This window comes from Zonotrichia albicollis, chromosome 3, assembly GCF_047830755.1.
Source record: "Zonotrichia albicollis isolate bZonAlb1 chromosome 3, bZonAlb1.hap1, whole genome shotgun sequence".
NCBI lineage: Eukaryota > Metazoa > Chordata > Aves > Passeriformes > Passerellidae > Zonotrichia > Zonotrichia albicollis.
Window position 1 is genome coordinate 17,172,909 of NC_133821.1, and position 23,319 is coordinate 17,196,227.

Below are 23,319 nucleotides of genomic sequence, written 5' to 3' on the forward strand. Positions count from 1 at the left end.
CCAAAATGAGATATGAAGATAAATTGCACATCCAGTGAGTTGTTAGGTTTCCCTTTGGTTCCTCTTCTTCTTAACCATTTTTGTTGTAATATGTGAAGTTCAAGAAGATCTCTGTATTGAGAGTCTGTTTTCAGAGAAGCCAGACAAAAAGTTCTGGTTACATCTTCAAGCTTTTGGTACAATGAAGTAAAGTGATGGGATTCAGAAAACCACACCTTTTTGTTTTTCTCTGCCCAAAAGTCCAAAAGTGGATCTTGTTCATGATTCCTTTCCACAGGGCAAGATTATTGCTGCTGTTGTCACAAAGCTGCAATAGATATGTTAGTCCTTGTGAATGAGCTGGATGCTCTGACATTTCAAAAGTCACGTTTGGGAAAGAAAGGATTTCAAGTTATGGTTTGGTTTATTGTTAGTGTTTCCTTTTGTTGCAAAAGCTCCCTTTCATTCTAAGCAGAAAAGTTACTAAATCACAAAAAGTTGTGACAAAAGCCCTGTTTGTCTGCTGGGGCCTCTGTTATGGGCACCCTTGGAAGTCAGTGAAAGGTAAAGGATTTTTGCTTTGAATCATTTTGGAGAAGACATCTTTGCTAAGGGAACATGTAACTTTTCATCATTTTTGACACTGATGTTTTACAACAAACAGAGTTCTTTGAAAATCTCCAGTGATTTTCCTAATCATCTGCTTTGTTAAATTTTAATGTTGAATGCTATTTATCAGATTATATTTGCAAAGATTTTTTTAAAATCACAAGTAATTTCCCAAGTAATATATTAAGGGGTTTGGGGTTTCTTTTAAACTAAGTTCTTCAATTGTTACTTTTTAACTTTTTTTTCCTTACTAATTGTAATTTTCAAGATCTACCAAGCTTTCCTAAAAGGTTTGGAATTTCTTATTCATCTGTTTCCAAATCCTATTTTATTCACTTTTTCCTTTTTAATTTTTAATATTAAACTTTCTGAAAAGATTGTTCTTAAAACAAAACCACCAAAAAAGGCAGCTGTGACCCTTTTTATACCAGACTGAAAATTTAAATACTTCCCAAAGCGGGTGTTGTATACCCTGGAAACCTGTGGAACAGATCTGCAGAAGCCAGGCAATAAATCTTACATGTGTGGAGTTCTTGTCCATATCTTTTGTTCCCTTTTCAGGCTTACCCCCTTTTTATTTTAGTTAATTCTTTCATGCTGATGTACCATACTCAGGAAAGCTTAGGCTGTTTATACTATGCAATTTCCCAGTGTATTTGAAGAATAACATGTTTTCTTTGCCTTCAAGATTTATTCCAGATAATGTTACATTTGATGATAAGCCAAAAGATGTAGCCTCAGAAGTGAACATAGCTGCTTATAAGCCAAAGTACTTCACATCTGCTGCTATGGGAACATCAAAGGTATCTTTACCATGTTTTTGTAATGCTTTTCTTACTTATTTAGTTTTGCTGTCAGCTTATGAATGATATATGTACTGGGGAAAAGATTTCTGTTTATCTCCACCATTTCAAAATAAAGACATCAGGCATATTAAAAGATTTAAGCATGCTATGGACCTACGAGCTGCAGCCCTGGTTTGGATTTTACAGGAGGTTGTGCTTCTCTTTTACAAATTATATCCTGAATTTTGACCTCACTGTATCTCTGTGACAAGTTGCACATAAAATTACTTTGTTATTTACAATCAAATCCTTTAATTTGCTATAAATGGATGTTAGTGTATAAATCAATAAGAGCTTTTTTGGTAGTAATGCCAGGCTTCAGCAGTTGCTTCCCTTTCTTGTAGCAACTCATTCCTACTCTGTCCTGTTGAGAGCCAGAATTTCCATCTGGCCATGAAGTGAAGCAGATTGGAGAAGTGATTGGTTGGGAAAGGAGCACTTTGTGCTGGATCCTGTTTCAGTCCCATCAGTTCCACGTTCTGCTCCAGGGTGCAGTTGTGCAAACGCTTCCATTGTGTCCATCACAATCCCTGTGTGATTCCATGTGTGATTCCTGCAGTCAATTGCTGCTGGAAGGGGAAAAGAGAGGCCTTGGTGGCTGCTTCAGCTCCAGGATGTGTTGCCACAAAGGAAATTTGGCTCACAGAGGTTTTGTGTTGTGGGACCTGCTGTTACAGAACCATTCAGTGCACGAGATTGCTGCAGTTTTTCTTGTAGCTCAAATTGATTAAAACTGACTGTGGAATAAATTCCAAAATTTATAATTAAATTCGGGTTACTAAATGGTTATTATAGTGAGTTACTGTAGAGAGAATTACTGTTGCTATAGGACATGAAGGAACACAAGCACACCACCGTTCTCAAGGTGAAGGAAAAAAAGGGAAGTTTGATTCTCTGACTCCAATATTTATAGTTGTACAAAAGTGACAGGGGATTGGAAGGTGACAGTGACACCTCTCCAATGACACTGGTCAAACCAACAGTCCATCCACTCTCTCCTCCTCCATAAATGAATGCAAAACAATGAGTTATTTACACATTGTTTGTACAATTTGTTTAGACAGTGTTTGAGAAAGTTCATTACGAGAATGTCAACATCAGAAGGCTTAGAAAATCTTAAAAAACCAGGGTGACAAATTACTAACAGGTAATTGAATGGAAAGTATAAAATAATTTTCCCTCAAAAGACAGTGTTAGTGTTTAGTTTCAGTGTTCAGCTTCTACAACTGCCATTCTTTCTTTTAAGGTAGATATCACATGGGATGAGACAGATCATGAGCGAGTAACATCCCTCAGCAGAACTTTTAACAAAGAGGAGCTGCTTGACATGGATTTTCAAGCTTATTTGGCTTCATCAAGTGAAGAAGAGGAGGAACAGCAGCAAGGTATTTTGGTAATAAATATTGTGCACAAAGTCATTAGCTGCAGACTTTTGAATGCAAATTATTTATGTATTTAAATGTCATATCTGTAGAAAATGCTTTGACTATCATCTTTTACAAGGACAGTATTATATTTGTTGTATAATGGTTGTGCCCTTGAGCAGAATCTTTAAATAGTTCACACTGGAAGGGACCTTTAAGACCATCTAGCCCCAACACCCTGCCACTGGCAGGGATGCCTTCCACTGGACCACAGTAGCTGCTTTCTGAATAGGAGCTTGCACCTCTGACTGGAAAATCATTTTCTTGCATTTTGTTTCTCCTCCTACTCCCTTTTTTCTCTTCTAAGCGTATTTTGACGTCTCTTTGTCAAGTTTGGCAATATCTGCTTTTAATCTGTGCATTTCTGAGATAAATTATAGGCCCATAGAACTTGAAGTGTTTCCTTTTCAGAGGATAAGTCCTAGTTTGAAATGCAAGGTGGAAATGACTAAATGAACAGGAGCATCTTTCAAATGCTTTTTGATTCACAGACTTCTTAAGAATATAAAGGTTATTTCATCTAACTTTGTAAGGTACATGAGTCTTCTGCATATGGTGCAGCAATGTTTAAATTACTGATTTAAATTGCTTGTTTTCATTCTAAAATTCATCCTGCTCTTGGTAATATATACAGCCTAGATTAGAAGGCAAATAAAATTTCATTAAACCTTAATTAGGTCTTTCAAACAGATGTTAAAATTGATTTATACCACATTAAAGCGGGTTGCTGCAATCAGAGATGAGCTTGGAGCATGCAGAAAAAATTTACAGATTCTTCTGGTTATAGAGTTGGGAAATCTTGTGGCAGCAAACTCATCTTGGCAGTGATAATGTCCTCTTGTTTTTCACCTTACATGAAAACTCCCAAACTGCACTGTAATGCACTTTAGTTTCTCTAGCAATACTTAGTGAAGTCTGTAAAGGGGACCAAGGGATGCAGACTAAAACACTTAGGTCTTCTTTCAGGTACAAGGTTATCAATTTCTAAAGATAAGCATCTGTGATAGGGTGGTGATGAAAGCAAATATTCATGTGAACAACACTTCAGGAATTTTAAAAATTAAAATTTCCATTGCTGGGAAGGAAAAAAAACCTGACCTTAAATAATCTTACCACACTAATAAATTTTAAATCTGGAAATATCTAGGTTCAAATGATGTTTTGAAAAGTAAGTTGCTAATACAGGAATTATGTTGTCATGTTTTTAATATGTTCCTGACATTTTATCCATTCAGTTATGCGATACAAAACAGGATTTCATCTGTCAGGGTTCCATCCAGCAGAATTATGTGGTGCTATGCACAAATGGGAAAAATCAATGTCAGCTGCTTGAATGGAAATGTAGGAGTCTGATAAGGAGGAAAAAATGTGCTGGAGTTCTATTTGTACTTTTCAAACTTATTAAAATGTTTTATTTTTAAAAGAGTTTTTGTTGGCCTGTTCTAACATGTTTTTCCATGGATTTTTTCAACTTAAAATATGTGCATCATGAATATTAGTATTACTGTTAAACAACAGCTCTGTAACATCAAGGATTTCAGTGACCTGGAATGTTGTGGTTCTTAGCACAAAATTTCTCCGTGACATTGCTCCTGAATTTTCTGTTACTTGGGTACATTTACCCCAGTTAGGAAGTGTTTGTGGCATTCATCAAATCCAGCCCATAATTGCTATTTTGACAATGTGGATCAGTGATTTAGTGTATGACATTTTAAATATACTTCAAATTAAGCATTATGGGGTTTATATCTAAGCTTTTAATCTGGTTTTTTTTTTAATCTTTACAAGAGCAACATCTTTTCTGCTCTTCTGCTTTGCACAGCACACAAATAGTGAAACAGACACTATGATAAATACTTTTACAGGACTTTTTTAATTAGTTGGTCTTGATAGAATGATAGACTATCCTGAGTTGAGAGGGACCCATGAGGATCACTGGTCCAAGGTGTGACTCCACAAAGGGAAACCTAAAAGTTAAACCAAAGAGTTGTCCAAACACTGAACACCACCAGGCTTGCAGGAGCTCCATGTGGATCCCTGCTCTCCTCAGTGGGGATCTGAGCAGGAAGCTCAGTCTCCTGTGGTTTTTCACTTCCAATATAAGACTCCACAAAGCCACTAGGTCTGTTGTGCTGCTGTCGTGACACCAGAGGTGCACAAGTGCAGTGAAAGGAAGGGAGGGAGCAATTTTTGTTGAAATAATGCTGCTAAGTCTTATTTTCAATAATTAAGGCGAGATAGAATCAAACTAGTTATCAAATCCTTTTACAACTCTGAAATCTGTTTGTTGCAATAACTCATGACTACATATATAAATTTAAATGCATGTATAGCATTTTATTAGGTAAGGTACAGTTTTTTCTCTTAAAAATGAACAGTACCCACATGTGTTTATATTTGCTAAAGCTATTGCAGGAGGCTAACAAATGGAGGGTGACAGAAGTAGAACATGTGGTTGTTTATTATTGTCTGTGGAAAGAAGCAGCAAGAGGGTTTAGCAGTTTGAGTTAGCCAAGCCTGGGTGGAATTTCATGGATGCAAACACCACAACCTGATTATTTTCTTTCTCTGAAGCATCAGAAACTTGATAAAACTGATGCAGATGCAAACATGCTTTGGAAAAGCATCCAACAAGAGCTGTTGAGGTTGGTTTGTAATTAAAGGTGCTTGTAAGGCCAAGAAGGGTCCTGTCAGCATTCCTCCTAGGAAGTTGATAGCAGCTGTTGGAAGCTGTAACATGCAGAACACATCTCCCTGTGCCTTTGCAGGCCAGTGAGTCCCTGCTCAGGACTGACTCTGATTGCCAGAGTGTGTTAACCCTGTCTGAGGTCTGGCTGGCCAGAGCTGTGTCTGCAGTGGTGCCAGCTCACCTCTGCACACACAGCTGCTTGAAACACCAGCTACCAAAACCTGGTTTGCAAGGGCAGGTTTAAAAACTGCACCCAGTGCACACCCCTCAGGCTACACAGACCTGAAGGGAAATGCAAAAAAATATTAAAAAGCCATAATTCAGTGTTTACCATTCATTTACTGTTATCAGTCTGTTTGCATTCTCTTCTTCCACTATCTTCTCTCCCTGAAAAATCTTACAAAAATGCATCAATTTTGGTAGGCTTTGAACAAACTCCTCCTTGTATTCTAAATTTTTCAATTTTTTTATTATCACTGGGGTGAACTAATGGGATTTGCACAAATCCTTGTTCAGGAAGTGCTTAGAGTGTGGGGAAAATGGGGTTAAACCCCAGTGTCTTCTTTGACATTATTTTCTGGCTCACAACTGACATCAACACATTTAATTTTCCATAGCATGCTGTAGTGCTAAAACCTTTACCTCAGACTTGATTCTTGAACACTGGAGTGTAAAGCTTTTTGGTTTTAATTCTCTGGGTTTACATGCATTGTATGTGTTTTGGTTTTTATTTTTTATCTTTCTGAATTTGACTAACTACCCTGAATAAAACTGAGACATTTAGGACAATTTTTATGGTATGGCCATCAGCATCCAAGTCAGTAGCTGAGTTTTCTGCTTTGCCATTACATCATGGAAAGAAAATTCCCCCCCACCTTTAAAATAATTCAGCTTTGCAGCAGACCTCTTGTCAGATGTTATATCTGCTAAAAGTTTTCTACTGTCTTTAGTTTCTAAGGCTGAGGTTTTTTTTAAAAAAAAGAATCATCTACTCAGCTATTGCAAGATAATCTTCTTAAACCAAGAACATGATCTCTTCACAGCCCTGTGATTGCAAGAACATCTCAGCTAACTCAGTTGCCAGTCACTGATTTCATTTATTGAACCTCTGCATTTGGTTATATTTGGTATTAATGTCATCTTTTAAAAACAAATTGTTGTATTGGAATATTTCTGACCAGCCTCGCTATTTGAACTTTCTTATTTTAAAATCTTTTAGCACTTCTATTGCTACTTTCTTTTGAAAACAATAAGAATGTGCTTGTATTTTATACTCTAAATTTCATCAGTTTTTGCCTTTTTTCTCCTTCCCAGGTTGATTGTATTTCTCTTGCAGTGCAGCAGTTAATGCCCCAGAACTTTTTGGTTTGTGTTTTTGTTCAAAAAGACTTTGAACAAGCTGTTGGCAGAAAGCATTGCTGCCTTAATATCCATCAGAAAGTGGTTCCTGATGTTGTGCAATGCAGCTTGATACTTGAAAGCCACTGACAAGGTTATTTGAACTCTGAACAAACTTTGAGAGCAAACTCATCTCACTTTCCTTTCTTGCAGCTGTTGTCAAATGTGCTTTATTTGCTTACAGAATTAAAAGCTCCTGCAGTTCTTTTGAAGGCAATGTTGAACATTTGTTTTAAAATTGTTAGTTTTGACAGAAGAAATACAAGTTCTGTCTAAATAAGAAAGAATGACAATATGCATTGCCTCTTAAATTTCTCCTAGCAAAGCAAGTGATAAATACGAACTGGTAGCCCCTTGCCTATCCAGGTTTTAGGGATCTTCTTTTAGCTTAAGGATTTTTCTTTTCCCATGCAGTACAGCCTCTTCTTTCTCAAGGCACTAGGAATTAGAAACAAGCAAATGTCTTCTTTTTCTACTTGTCCTCAAAACAGAGTTGCCTTTTGCTTTCTGGATGAGCAGATGGTTCCCTCTTAGATCTCAGCTTCTGATGAGAAAGTAGAAAAGCAGCTGCAGCTGACTTGTCCCCATGTGCCATGTGAGAGATGAGCCAGCAGGGAACGAGCCTGGCCTGGCTAAACAGAGCTTTGGCTGGGACTTAGGAAAGAAAGGAGGTTTATGAACTTTGGGAGAAGGGACAGGCAATTCAGAGGGACTACAGAGGTGTGGGGAGGTTGTGCAGGGAGAAAATAAGAAGAGTCACAGCCAAACTAGAACTTTAATTGCTGCTGTGGAAAACAAAAATTGTCTATATAAATACATTTGCAATAAGAGTAGAGCTAAGGAGGACTTCCATCCTTTACTGGATGTAGAGGGAAGCACTGTGACAAGGAATGAGTGAAAAACTGCAGTACTGATGCCTCCTTTGCCTCAGTCTTTCCAGCAATGCCTTTCTCTGGGTACTTGAACTGGGAGACTGGAACAGGGAGCAGAAAGAAACCCCCTTAATCCCAAGGGAATGGTCAGTGATCTGCTACATCACAGAGACACAAAGGTCTGTGGGGCCAGATGGGATCCACCCCAGGGTACTGAGGGAGCTGGCAGACACCACGTGCTCTCACTTTCCATCATTTGTGAGCAGTCCTGGATAATCAGGGAGCTCCCAGCTGACTGGAAGTTAGCAGAGGTAATGCCCATCTACACAAAGGGCTGCTTTTGGAGATTTACATTCTACTCTGCTGGAAGGGACTCTAAATGTAGTAATTCTAAAATCCAGTGAAGGATGTGTGTCCAGTGAGTGATTTCCTTTGCAGGACAAATTGTCTTTTGTCTTTTCAAATACTATTTGATTTCATCTAAATAAGGGAATTCTTCAACTGGCTACTCTGTGGGGTAATAATAGATGCAAATATTTTATATTATCTTCTGGAAATAATCTGTGCATTTTAGATTTATTTCATGAAGATTAACTTCAGTTGCTCATTTTCTTGAGGCTCTCTGTGATAACTTTGCTCTCTCCTCCTAGATGGTGATGTAGCTCATGAAATGGAAGATGACAAACCAAAGAAAAGCCAAAAAGATGATGAAGAGCAAATTGCCAAGTACAGAGAACTTTTGCAAAGCATCCAAGAAAAAGAGAAAAAACAGGAAGAAAAGGATATAGGAATGGAGATTAAATGGGTTCCAGGTAGGGTTTATTTTTTTTATTGGTCTGCTGTCAGGGATATAGTGTAAGGTGCTGAATTTATAGTAGGAGAAACAAACCCCTTTTTTCCCCTATAAATTGAAATCCATATTGTTTACAGTGAGAGAAATAGAAGAAACAGCTGAGGAACTGAGTCCAGTCATGTTATAAGTTTCTCTTTATAGATCATTTTTTGCCAGGATTTTTTGTACTTGCTTTTTCAGTTATGACTTTATAGATGTTTTTTAAGTAGAATTCATGTGTTTGCTATAGAGTCATAAAACATACTTACACTTTTAAAAGTGAAAATCAGTATGATTTGGAAGCATAGTGTATAATTAGAGTGGTCTGGAAGTGTTGCTTGTATAATGCTAAAGATTGGGGAGATCAAAGAGGAAGAAGTCTGACCTTCCAGTGAAGCTGCTCTGGGAGAAAGCAAGGTACCAGGAATGGCTGAGGAACAGTGACATCCAGATTGACATCTGGAAATCAGTGGAAGGTGACTTAGCCATGTAGCATCCCAGCACAGCTCATCTGGAGAGCCCCCCATGAGTGTCTAGTTCTCTTTTTGCTTTGTGACAGAAAGCCACTCAGGCTGAATGCTTTCTATGAGGTGCAATGAGCCAGTTTAACAGCTCACTACATCCACAGAGGGAAAGGTTTGCACTGGGGCATCACCTTGATCCTGGCCCAGAGCTCATTCTGACTGCCTGTACCAGCCTGGCACTTGGTACATCTCTGCAAGCCTAATTTTGTTTGCTAAAATAACAGAACTGCTCTGGAAAAGAAAAAATCTGGATATTTTCCACTGAGTTAGCATGATAGGCAGATGTTCAGGGGGTTAAATGTGCAGCTGAAAGAGTAGGAAATGACATTCCCTTCTTGGGAGCAGCTGTGGCTCTGCAGCCTCTGTCAGGACACAGCCCTGTTCTGTTCCTGCATGGAGCAAGACCAGACACATGCCAGGGTCCAGGCCCTTCACTGCTGATGGGTTAATCCCAGCTAGGAATGCATATCTAATGATATGATTTATATAAATATTATTCTGAGTTGTAACTCAGGTAACTTCTGCTGAATAGGAGTTCTGCTTGGTTTGAAATATTCTGGTTTCTGATGGTTCACTGAAATGGACTAAACTGAACAGTTTTATTCCTGTTTCTTCATCAGACCTGTATTCAAAAGGATACATGGGCAGTAAAAATGGTGTGCTTTCAAGCATGCTTTCATAATTCCAACAATTTCTGTCATGAGTTCTGTCAAAACCTTTTTGGAAAAGAATGTATCATGCAGCCAGGACAAAAGCTCACTGACAGTGTCCTACCCCATCTGTCCACAGCATGTCACTGCTTGCATTCACAATGTTGCTCACTCAGTAGTTAATTCATTGTGTCACTGAGCATTCAAGGCCAAGGAGTTTTCATAGATAGGTGGCTTTATAAGACTTCTGCAGAGATTTGTTGTTGCCACATTTCAGAGTGAAGGTGGAAACCACAGGTGAATCAATTGCTGCTAGGAGTGTGTTTTATATTTCCATATGCTTGTATTTAGGTGTTGAAGTAACTATTTTTTGTGTTGGTTTTGGAAAACATGTTTGGAGGGTATTTTTTTTTATTATTAATTCTGGTTTTTGAAGAATTTTGCAAATTGTATGACAGAAATCCTGTAAACGTAAAAAAGTTTGAGCAACTTAATGTGGTAACGTATTTAGGAATCTAGAACAAACCATTTATTTTAGGAGATGGAAAATTGTTTTAAGGGAGATCAAAGGAAACTCTTCAGCCTTGCTTGCCTGAGAGAGCAAGAAGTTTTCTAAGAGTCTGTCCTTAAGACTGTGCCTTGCATGTTATGAGTAAATTGCATTCACATTTAGTGGCAATGGAGTATTAACTGTAGTAGAGATGGAATCCAGTTCTGTGTTGCAAGGGCTCTTGTTTCTTTGCAATGGAACTTGACTTCAGAAAATTGGATTTGTTACATCCTTACATCTAGTCCAACCTCTTCCCTACTGCAGCTTCGTGTAGGACTCCTGGGACTTTGGCTGTGTCCTTCTCTCTTTTGAGGGAGGGATGGTAAAAAAACCCAAACAACCAAACAAAACCCCCCTTATCTTGATAGATTTGACTGATTTTGTCTAAATTTAGCTTGATGTCCATGCACAGGGTCAGATTTGTTCATATAATTTTAGGTTCAATGTGCATGTGTGCACAATGAACCTTACATGGATAGTTTATAGTATTTGATCTTAATTTAGCAACTGTGATTCTACGGTGTATGTTAACATTTCCTCATTTCTTACCCTGGAAATGAGGGGTTTATTGAAGAGCAGAGGTTCTGGAAATCACACAAGTGTTCACTTGCCTTTGTTAGAGGCTGTTCCCCTCCACAAGGGCAGCAGTGCCACTTCTGGCAGTTGACCCCTGCAATACAGTTTTGTCCAAAACACAACTCATAAAAGTGAAAATGGGTGTCTGAAGTTTGCTTTTGAGTCAAAAATTCAGCCATTACTTATTTCAGGCAGCATTTGATGAAGAGGTCCTGCACACCTGAAGGGGTTACTCTTGTATATATTTATTTTTGTGTTGTGGAGCACAGGCTGCACATGCTGCACAGTAGTTTATAGCTCTGGCAATTTATACATGCTTGAGGCTGTGCTTCCTTATGGGAGGGAGGCTAGTTAGTGATGTTATTTTTTCTTGAACAAATGTGCTCTTTTAAATTTCAAAATCATTTATGTTTAGTTGGAGCATTCTGGGCATTCCCAAATAGTTTTTGTTGTATTCTCTGAAGACTCCTTAATTTTTTTCAGAACTAGTTTGTCTGTTGAAATATTTTTATTATCAAGTTCTGCTTTAATGTGCTTGACTTATTGCAAAATCTTTTTCCTGTCCAAATGTTTGGTACATGGAAGAATTACAACAGTTAAATCTAGGAAGTTTTTCAGTTGAAAGGCAGATATTTGAATTCATTTAAAATTTTGAGTTTTGGCAGAGTTATTTACACATGGTTATAGAAAGCATACTTTGTCAGTGATTCAGTTATTCTTGAATCATAATAGTTTTAAATAAACCACCGTGCCAGCAAAAATAAATTAGATGTGATTCCAACTCTCTTTGGTTTGTTTCTTCTAGACACAAAATCAGTGTTATATTCAAGCATCCATCTGTTTTCTTAATCATATCTGATTTAAGCAACAGTTACTATGAATCCTTATCCAGCTCCCAAAGCTCCCCTTAGAAAGTGAAAAGAGAGAAGACCACAACTGCATTTTCTTGATGATATCCAGCCAAGTTTTTGGGGGCGTTTTTTGAACTTCAAAACTTTGCCTTTGGGAAGAACAAGATGTAAATATTTAGCTAGGCTTAGAGCAAAATTTCGAATTTGTTTTGGTCAGAAGTGGAATTGAAGGCTGTGGTGTCCTTAAAGTGCAGAGTAAAGCCCAAGTGTACAGTTAGAGATGATGCTGAGCACAGAAAGGCTGGTAGGAAATATTTATTTAGACTCCATAGGAAATATTTATTAGACTCCATCTGGGTCATTGCTGAGTGTATCCATTCCTGGAATGGCCTCGGCTCCTGCAGCACGTGCTGAGCTGTGTAAGGGCTCACACCTGACAGCTGCTACCTGTGGTGGGTTCTCACAGGCACTTTTACGGCTTAGGAAAATTTGGCTGACTTTAAATATTTAATCTTTGGGGGTGACAAATTCTCATGTTATCAGAGTACTTCTGTTTGCTCTTCCTTTCAGCTCCCTGCAACAAGGTGTTTCATTTTTTGGTGAGGTATTACACACAAGATGAACTTGCTGTTTAGGTTTCCTGAGAACAGAAATGTGTCTTTCTAACCTCTAATAGCAGTGACAGTTGCAGGGTCAAGTTCAAGTTCCATAAGTTTTCAGAACTGAGTTTTTTGGAGAAGTAAAAATTCTGCCTGCACCCATCCCTTGCTGTCCCACCAGGGTGAACTGGTCTAGTAGTATTGCTGTAGTATTTACAACATATTTAATCCTTTACCTGAAGTATGATTTTGTTGCATGCTAATACAGATGACCTTTACCCCATCTTTCTTGCCCTCATTGTGAAGATTAAATAAAACTATTGATTCATTAATTCTAAATAAAAAATCATATCAATAAGGGTATATAAGTTAGACTTTTCTGTAGCCAGCTAATATTTCTACCTAAAGTAGGCAATTCTTTTCCCCTTCTGGAATCAAAATCCTTTTGACCACTTAAATACACTCTTATGCTCGGGAAGTGGTCTGGACAGTCGTTTCTAAGCCATTCTAATCTGTGGAGAAACTCTAATGCCTTTCATGAGACTGCCAAATACCACAAGAAAGGGCTGGATTTTCCTCCAAGTTCTTCAGTGCCAGATGGATCAAATGATTCAGTTTTCCAGGCAAATAAATCAGAAATATTGTAACTTCCTTTCAGATTTTGGGTCTCTCTTTTGCTGGAGATGTGACATGTATTCTTTTTTTTTTTAGTTCTGTATTTATCATCTTCAAAGAGAATCTGCAAGGTTGTTACCTGACCAGTAATTTTTTCCATAAAAGTACTACAAAGTATTCAAAGTTACAGTGGTGCAGTTTCAAGGAAGCTGATGGTTCTGCTTTCATGGACTTTGAAGATAACCAAATATTTGTTCTTGTTGTATGAGAGTTTCTTACTGGCATGTTTTTAGTCAATCTATGCAAAATCCTTTCTTTATCATGGCTCTGATTTGTTTGCTGGTTCAGTACCCAATTTTTGTGGCTGTGACAGTTTGCCACTTACTGTTCATTCTGGCACCTTTCCAGAATAGTGGAAGGATCCTTTATCTTGTTTTTGCTCCACTCTTTTCCTCCTATGATCCTATGGTTTAATATGATTTTAGATCTTGTCCACACTTTGTATTTCAGACAAGTTGTAACCAGCTCCCCAGCCTTGGAATGATTTTTGGAGTGTCAATGAACTCAAAAACAGTGATTAGTGTTTGCAGTTTTTCAGAAAAAATGTTCTGCCTGCTCTTCTGGAGATTGCTGGTACTGTCCATGAAAGCTGCCCTGTTTATTGCACCACAATCATTGCTTTCAGTGCCTCCATACTGAGGAGAGCTGCAAGGAATGATAAAGAATGGGGGCTTGGCACCTGAGAAATCAGGGAGAAAGCATGGGATCTAGTCTAGGGCATCTGGAGAGGTCTGAGTATGATTTCTAAGCAGTAAAACTGGGATGAGGTAAGTCAGGGCTGGACTGGTGTGGCAGAAGAGAATGCTGAAGGGAGACCAACAGAAGTAGGACTGGGGAAGAGACAACAAATATTAGGCTTGGAGAGCAAAGCAGAAACAGGATTCCTACAAACTCCTAAGAAAATTCAGTCATTTTGTAGGAGACAATGTTACTTATAGAATATCTGACTAATTTGTTACCAAAGCTTAAAAAAAAATTTTAGTGAAAGAAGCAAGGAATTGCAGGTAGGAGAAAAAGACTTCATTGCCCAGGCTGTTACCTCCTACCAGGGAATTCCATTTCCTCCAATGAATTGTGCTCCAGTGTATTGCAGGGCAATTAAGTCACTTAATCTCCTTAGACCATGAGGTTTTGTTTTTGCGAGTGCCCATCTTCTGAAGAGTGGGCTGAACGTTCATGAGGTGCATCTGAAATACCTGAAATCAGTTTTCATCCTCATAACATCCAAGTGCTCTGTGATGCAATGAATTTTAGAAAAGCATTCTTGATATGTATGGAACTTTTTGCCAAAACTACAAGATTGCTTTTAAATGAAGCGCATATTCTGAGTTTAAGTATTCTACAGGGGAATGCTTCATATATATAATGGATTTATTTTTAAGGTGATGTTCTTACATCAGTGAATACTCTATGCATTCTTATAGAGAACTTCATTCTCTTCGGTTTACAAAAAGCTTAAAGTTTAGGACACACTTGTTTATGCAGATGAAAGTGTTGGGCATGGAAGCAGTGGATGTCTGTGCTAAATTACAGAATTTAATGTAAACCTAATTCACACATCCAAACTTAACTGCCTGATCCTGTTAGGCCAGAATTGTCTTGCACTTCTATGGGGTTTATTTTTCTAGAATGAAAATGAAAAATACAGTGTTCAGCAGAGATCCTACAGCATTGTCAGAGCATTGTCACAGAGGCAAAGCTTCAGCAACGTAACTAGTTCAGGATTTTAACTAATGATGGTGTGGGGCATTAAACATAAGGGCTCTGTGTAAGTCTGTTGGTTTTATTGTGCACTTGTAGACTGCACAGCTGAATGTCTGGAGAAGAGACCTCTCTGAGGAGCAGCAGGAGTGTTGGAGATCAGATACCACATAGCAGATGCTTCTTCTGACTCTTGTACAGTTCTTACTGAAGGAATGTTTTATTCAGAAATACACATCCTGTAAAGAAGTCTTTTTTATAAAGATGGACTTTTAAGCAATATTTATGTTGTTTGCACAGACTTGTTGAATAAAAGCTAGATAGCTCTTTTGCAAAGGAGAAAACAGTTTATTAAAAAAAAATTAGATTCATCACATTTTTAAAAATTTACTATGGCTTTTTTCCTAGGGCTCAAAGAAAGTGCTGAAGAAATGGTCAAAAACAAGTTGGAGGGAAAAGATAACCTGACTCCATGGCAAAAATATCTAGAGAAGAAGAAAGAAAAGAGAATTCTTAAGAAAAAGAGAAAGGTAATGTTTATATTGGCCATTTGAGGGGGTGGTGTTTGTTTTTTGTTGGTAATATTTGATTCAGATAAACAAAATAAATTGTCCAGCTGCCATTTTAAGGTTAGAATATTCAGTGGTCACTCATGTGGAAGTACTGGGAGTACTTCATCAAACCTACAGAGGAAAAGGATATTCCGCATACTGCTGATCATACATATGCTTACATAAACCATCTTTTATCTACTTGTGCTGCTGTAAAGATAAGTTAGTCATAATAATAATAGGCTTTAATTTGCATTTTTAATGCATTAGAAGTGATCTTTTTGCTCCTGTGTACATATCAATTCAAAGTTGTTATGACAGTGATAATTGTAGTTGTTATGGCAATGATAATTTGGAAATTTTGGGGCTAAAATAATTCAGACTTGTTTTGCAAACCTGTAATAGCAAAGAATTAATAGCTGCAAAGAATCTTTCAAATTTCAAATTGCAAGAGAAAAAAAAAAAAGCACGTGGCATGCAGAATCTAGATTTTCTAAAGTCTCAAATTACTCCCTGTGTAACTCCCATTGCTGAATTACACTTCTAAGAGTTAACTGTACACCTTGAGTTACTCTGTGCCTGTCAGTTAATTTTAATTGGCACTTGATGAGTAACTTCTTTAAGTTAATAAGTGCTCAAAATGGACTAAGCAGCAATGCTCAGTAGCAGAGCAACTTTCTCTACTTTAACATGCTTGTCCAGTTTGATAAATTAAGTCAAGGAGCAAGGTGTATGTCGCACTACTGCCAGTAAGAAAATGTATTCTTTTACATCTGAACTCCAGCTTTTTGAAATCTGCAGCACAGAATGAACTTTGTTACTCAAATTTGTCCCCAAGCATAGCTTTTGTGAAACATAAAGTAAGGACATAACAGTGCTGATCCAATTTTGTTGGAATGGTTGTCTGATATATCACAGTTTGGGGATGTATCACAGTTTGGGGATGTGCCTAATAAAATGTATGAGAGAGGGCTGAAAATGTCAATTTGTCTTTACTATCAATTTTTACTGTGCTCTGGTTTTCTGATGTTCCATGTACAGTATTTTAGTTTTATCTTCATAGCTACTAACAACATCTCATTCCAGCTAAACTTAAGTAGTTGATTGATTGAAATATTGTTGAAATAATCAAATGTTGGTTGAAATAATGTTTGTGCTTTGTTACAGGCTGCTGCTGAGAAGGAAGAGAGTGAAGATGAACTTCCACCTGATGTTGATCTCAATGACCCCTATTTTGCTGAAGAATTTGAGAAAACAGGTCAGTCAAGACAGGCAACTTCTGGAGTAAATCTGCCCTTTTGTTAAATATGGAATTTAGAGATCACTTTTCTCTTAGTCTGATACACATTTTTACTGGAGTACTCTTTGCTGCTTAGAAACCCCAATAGTGAAATGTAATATTTTAAAAAAATAACTTGCCCAGTTTAGATTTTTAGGATACCTTTTTTTACAAGCTTTTTGTTCTGATGTTTAAATTAGCTTTTTCCATGGTAACAGCAAATTTATTTTGAGTGATTTTGCTGAGTAAAATCAATAAAGGTAAGTTTCTGATGTTTCATACTTTTGGGAGCCAGATCCCAAGGGTGGCTCGTATTACTGTAAATTAAAAGAACACAAAAAATTACATAAAAACAGAAGAAGAAAACAAACATAAAGAAGGTAGCAACTGATGTACTCATATTGCCAGTCTGTTGTTTGGTTGGGGATTTTTTGAGCATAGTAGTGCAGATCCAAGTTCCATTTGAAAAGGGTAAGTTACTTTTAATTTTATTCTTGCCAGCACAGGCTTCTGTCCTGATTATTAAAATCTATCCTAGGACAAAATAAATAACCAGGCCCCCAGTCTAGATGATTTAATAATCTGAAATGCAGAACAGTAGAGTGAGTCCTGTCCATGTTTTAGAGAAAAACACCACAGCCCAAAGTGTCATGCAGTGCTGTTTCCTGCCATGCTTTCTGGGTGGCCTGTGTATAGGCTGAAGGAATTAATTGTAAAGATAACCATTCCTTCCACCAAATTGTTTAATTGTTCTTTTATACCAAGATTACCTAGGTACTCTCATATGATGTGTGATGTTCTCTGTGAAATATCTGAAAAAATATTTTGAGAAAGTGAGAAATTGTGTCCTGAAGAGGCTCAGCAGAGAATAAGCTTATCTACACATATGTAAACCTTGTCCACGACATGGAGAATAGACTTTAAAGTTTGTGGAGTCTTTGAGGATAGTTAAATACACATAAAAGTTAAGAAAGTGAAGCTTTTGTCTTCAAGATTGCTGATAATTACTGAGATAGAGGAGAAAACCAGGACGTGGTTAGCTCTGGGGAAGTTCTAAAGGGCCAGTACAGTGGCTGGCTCAGAGCCAGTTTACATTTTAATGGTAATTACACAGCACAACTTTGGCATTCACCAAGTTTACCCAGAACAGCCTCTGTCTCATAGCTGGGGTTGCTTTTAAGCACAACTTATCCAGTGAGGGAAAATGAGTTACAGTCATCTTTGAACTTGGCTGTAATTCTGCCAACTTTGTATTTAGGGTACAGGCAACTTAAATGACCATCATTTTTCACAAGCCTTCCGCAATTCCCCTGGAAGATTGAAATTTCACCCTTAAATTGACTGTCAGATTATTTTAGATGATGCTGAAAAAGCATATGACAGGGTTTATTTGCAGACTTAGGTGGACCAGTGCAGAAGCTGAGGATGCAGCAGTGCTGGGTTCTTTTGTTGGCTGTAACATGCAAGGGTCTTGTGTAGCTTGGTTTCTGTCAAAAGCTGAGGCAATTGCAGGGAAGCAAGAGGGTAAGGAGATGCTAAACCAAGGGCCTAAAAGCTCTTGAGTGCTGTGCAAGGAAAACTGGAATTTATGGGAAGTCCGCTGAAGGATATGTTCCTGATAAGCAGAAATGATTCTTACACTCTGGGTGCTTCACTTGGGAGAGGCAAGGTAGAACAAATTCTTTGTGCCTGCTCTGCCCAAAAGCTGTCTGTGTGGGGTTCATGCTAGTACTTGCTTTGCACAGTTTTCATGTGACTTTTTAATAGCACCACAGACTAAAATGTCAGATGCTGCAGATACACGAGCCTTGATGATCCATTCTAGAAGCTTCACTCGAGTTTCATATTGTCAAGGAAAAAAATTGTCACTTTGATTTTACACTGATGCCCATACTGTTTCCGAAAGCCTTGTAAGACTTGGGTTTGGCTTGGCCAGTTTCACTGTTACTGCATCAGCTTCTGTGGGGTCTTAGAAAAAGGAGACAAAATGACTCTTGTAGCTTAAACTTTTGAAAAATTAATGGCTAAATAAAAATTGAATTGAAAAATTAATGGCTATTAACATGAGAGCAAGGCCCTGCTTTTGGGGATCACTGAACAGTTTCAGAACACATTGCACCATTAAACATTATTTCTGTTGAACCTTTGAGGAATTCTCCATGCATTATTGTAACTCCTATTAGTTCCAAACCATTAGAGGCATTCTCATGATCTAATTTATGATGTATGTAGGAACTGATGGCTCTTTGAAGCTGGAAGGGTGCAGTATCAGTGCAAGGACCTAAGAGCTTAACAACAAAATCAGAGTATAGTTGTAGAACCTGTACTTGAAATATAAAGTAGTTGAAAAGATTCATTTACCATGTGTCTTTGCAAGGCTTTTGAGACTGACTCAAATTTCTGAATAAGGCAGAGGTCTTGTGAGAGGAGTTTTTGATTTGGGGTCAGTTTCTGTGTCTGGAGTCCCAAAGGTATGATTAGCTTTTATTGCCAGCTGGAAAGTTGTTGATGTGCAAAGTTAATGTTGCAAACAAAATTCTTGAGCTGAGAAAGAGTCAAATGGCAGCTTGAGTGGGAATTGCAGCAGAAATTGGACACTCCTTACACTGCCTGGTGGCAGCTACCAATTTAGTTCTGTGTCACACTGATGTATCTTCTGCTGTAGGTGGGACAAATCTGATTAAAAGATGGCAGTGAGGATGAAGTGCTAGGAAAAATGTGAGGGATTGCAATCACTTTGCCATAAGTGTGCAACAAGTTTGTGTGGTGGGACTACAGAATGTGTGTGGTAAGAGGAGGGACTGTAGCAGGAGTATATTAATAATACAGAAAACGGTGCATTTGTGCATCATTTGATGCATTTTCAAGCAGAACCATTTTCAGTATGATACAGATTTTTGAGTCCCAGGAGTGATTTTAGGTCCCAAGCTGGTTTTACTGGCTGCAGAGTGTCAAAGTAAGAAATAAAGGGTTTACTAATTTATTTATATTCATGGAGAAGAGCTTAGTTCGATACCAACTTCTTGCTCAGCCCCATCTACACAGCCACAGAAAGCTCTGAAGGCATAAGGATCACTTCTGTGATTCCCCATAGAGTGAAAAAGGAGGAAAGGTAACTTGAATGACTTTCCTTTGGGAAATGTGTAGAAAGAAAAGAAATTTATTCATCTTACTTCTCACATAATTGTCTCCAATTTTCTCTGTGTTCCTTTTCTGTAGTTTAGCTATTTCTGAAAGTTAGAAAGATTCCATAGTTGTTGGAGGCCTCCAGAAGACATTTACTTCTCCCTTCTACACAATAACTTAAATAGTGTAGTTCAGGTAACAATATGACATCTGAATCTGCTTTTCCTGCACATTTTCTGGAACTACTAAATCAATAGTTCAGTTTTTCAGCTGATGACTTTGTGCATTAGGATAGTTTATTTTTTTTGTGGTGGTGGTTTGTTTCTTCTGGAAATCCATTTCCAGTTTGGAATCCATGTAGAAATAGTCAAGGGAATAGTCAAGGCAGAAAAAAACCCTTCTCAAGAAATACATCCTCTTCCAGAGTAACCTTAGTGATGTAACTTGACATGTGTCTGGCATGTCTGTATTTCTAGTCTGAGTACAAACCTGTCCTAACAAAATGAACCCAAATATCTTCCCTAAGACTACCCCCAGTGGACTGCAGAAAATTGCCTGGGAATGTCATTCCAAGCTCAAAGGTCAGAGTGTGTGGTTCAGGTCAGGAAACCTTCTGCTTTTCCTGCTTTTTCTTGATCAAGATCTCCAGGCATTCCAAAGAGAATAATTTGATATTGTAGGATTTCTAAACAAGTCTGTTTTCATTAGAAGTGAGGTTTGGCTAATGTCTTATGCTGTTACTGTTCATTATGTCTGTCATTATCAGCACTGTGCATCTGAATGCTAAGGGAGCAGGGGAGCTTCCTCAGAACAATATTCAGTCTGAGCAGAGTCAATTATATTTTAATTTCCACTAGAAAATGCCCTGGGAGTGGTGTGATGTCATGGGTTTGCCTGCACTATTGTGGTACTTCTCTCTACTGCTCTGTGAAAAAGAAAAGTAAAACCATGGGTTTGACTTATTTATGCCACTAGAATGTTGCTGCCTCCTTAAACTGAACAACTATTCAGTGCATTTTTATTGCTTTAAGTCTTCTTCGTTTTTCTAAACTTTGCAGCCTTTTTCCACATCTGACATTCAAATACTGAGTGCAAGAAAATGAGATTTACTTAGCGGTTCTAGCTATAGGTAAATGATGCCCTCATGCATAACCTTGGATAAATCTGTTCATGCCCTGTATTTGCACTTAGGTTTAAAGAAGAAGCCAGAATCAGTAGAAAGTACCTCAGAAGATGAAGATGAAGTTGAAAAACAGAAGGTGAAGTGATGTAAAATGTTGTATTGCATGAATTCTGCAAGTATTTGGTGTGTGTTTGTGAATGGAACTGCAGAATTTCATAGGATGGCAGTAAAATAAAACTATACAATTTTAATAGTGAGAGGTTTTGGAAGAAAAGCTTCCAAGAAGTCTGTGTGTTGGGCAGTGCCAAGTTTTTATTTTTTTAACATCAGTATTGTATGAAAGGTTTGTGAGTTCAAACTCTGTCCTGTCTATTTTTGTCCTTGAAGATTGAGTTATTTGCTAATTTGTTTCTTTTCATCCTTTCTCAGCACAAGTTAACTAAAGGAATTAAATCCACATATGTTAGTTTTTATTTTGCTATATGAATACCAGTATTAAATTGTATCCATTAGTTATTTCTAAGTACTGGTGTACAATTTTCAGATGAGATTATTACTGTGTTTGAAAATTGAATGTACATATTTGCATTCATTTTATGTCTAATAAGAAGGAAATCAAATTATATTAATACTAAACCTCAAAATGTTAAAAGAATGTTTTTGGATGAAATAATACTGCCCTGATGACCCTATTTAAGCTTATTTAAATTAATGTAGACTCATACATACAGGCTTTATTAATGAGAGGCTGAATATTTTTCATAGAGAAGTTTCATTCTATACCTGGACTTTTTTATTTTGTAACAGGCTGAAATGGCCCTACTGATGATGGATGATGAGGATGACACCAGGAAACATTTTAATTATAAAAAGATTATAGAACAACACAATCTGAGCAAGAAGAAAAAGAAACTTCTTATGAAAAGGAAAGAATTACTAGAAGATGACTTCCAGGTAATTGTGTACTTCTTGACTTTGTGACTGGAGCAGTTGCAGGAATCTCATGAGCTGTGACTTCTGAAGCAGTTCATGTTTTATTAGGCTTACAAGCTTGGCTGTCGTGGCAAAAGTTGACCTAAAACAAATGCTTCTTTACTCCCTTCAGGTGAATGTTGCTGATACAAGATTCCAAGCCATGTTTACTTCTCCCCTGTTTAATTTGGATCCTTCAGATCCAAATTTCAAAAAGACAAAAGCAGTAGAAAAGATCCTGGAAGAGAAAGCTCGCCGAAGGGAAGAAAAGGAGCAAGATCTGAAGGAGGCAAACAAGGGCCTGGAGAAGAAGATGGCAAAGAAAGGAGAGGTTGCCAAGAAAGCCATAGATCCTGCCCTGTCAATGCTAATCAAGTCTGTCAAACATAAAACTGAGGAGTTTCAGGCACGGAAAAAGCAGAAATTCAAATAACTGAACTTTGATTTTACTCAGTCTTTACTTTATTCCAAGCCCTGCTAACTGGAGACATCTGTTAAAGTTACTGTGAGCTGCTCTAATTCCTGTCCACCTAAAATGTCCTGAAAATTCATTAACTATGTTGGTGAATTGTGAACTGTTCAGAGTAATAATCACTCTTTTCTTATGCCACAACAAATACTGTTTTGCACATATGTGAGGAAATGATGGTTCTGGGGTGGTTTAGTTTGTATCATGTCATCTCTTAAAAATAATAGAAGTGCTGAAGATGGCTAAAAACATCATAAATAACTATGGGTTTATCTATAAATAATAAAAACCATTCTGCAGAGGTTTATTGCTGAAACTAAGTGGTTTTCAACTTTTAAATCCCACAGAAGTCTGTGAAACATACCTGTCCTGATAAAGAAGGTAATAATATAACTACAAATGGAAGAAATTTTCTATACAAGTTTTTTGTAGATTTTTAAAATATTGGATGAATGCTTTATTCATTTCTCCTTTAAATACTTGAAGGTCCTGGAACTAATTCATGGAAATATTGCCATTTATGAGTATTTCATTAACATATTTTTGAAATAAATATTTTAAATTGGCCCAAAAGAATTTTGTGTACTATCTGTGTTTTGTTTTTTCACACCTAAATGAAATTAGATCAAAATAAACTTTTTGCTATTGTTATTACATTTCTATCAATATAATACTTATACTAACTCTTCCAATGTTGCAAGTGTTAAAAAAGGAGGGGGGGAAAGGAAAAAAAATCCAAGGCAAATTTAGATGATAATTTTAGAAAACATGTTGTTTCACCCCACTACTATTTCTACAAACTATGCATTATGTACTTAAAGATTTTGTTATACTGACAAACAGCTAAATAAAGATTATATCTGAATACTTATGATCAGTGTAAAAACTAAAGCAAAAGCCAATATCCCGTTGCAGTCCTCTTTTTTTTAACAACACCCTCCTTTTGTCTCAAATCAGTCTGCCCTACCTCAAATTGCCATCTGAGAAGAAGAAAAGTACTTTGAGCAATCTCCTTGGTTCAGTGC

General features: G+C 37.4%; 1 protein-coding gene across 3 annotated transcripts in view; it reads left to right on the plus strand.

Moving 5' to 3' along the window:
- The window catches only part of ESF1 (ESF1 nucleolar pre-rRNA processing protein homolog), a 30,350-nt gene extending 7,480 nt beyond the window's left edge, over positions 1–22,870 (plus strand). For all 3 annotated transcript variants that reach the window (XM_005488503.4, XM_014268170.3, XM_074536854.1), the window contains exons 7-14: positions 1,277–1,391; positions 2,680–2,818; positions 8,467–8,628; positions 15,183–15,304; positions 16,493–16,583; positions 20,922–20,989; positions 21,661–21,807; positions 21,959–22,870. In XM_005488503.4, the coding sequence (XP_005488560.2) occupies positions 1,277–1,391; positions 2,680–2,818; positions 8,467–8,628; positions 15,183–15,304; positions 16,493–16,583; positions 20,922–20,989; positions 21,661–21,807; positions 21,959–22,258 (1,144 nt within the window). In that variant the 3' untranslated portion in view covers positions 22,259–22,870. The remainder of the gene's footprint in view (positions 1–1,276; positions 1,392–2,679; positions 2,819–8,466; positions 8,629–15,182; positions 15,305–16,492; positions 16,584–20,921; positions 20,990–21,660; positions 21,808–21,958) is intronic.
- The last annotated feature ends 449 nt before the right edge of the window (positions 22,871–23,319 follow it).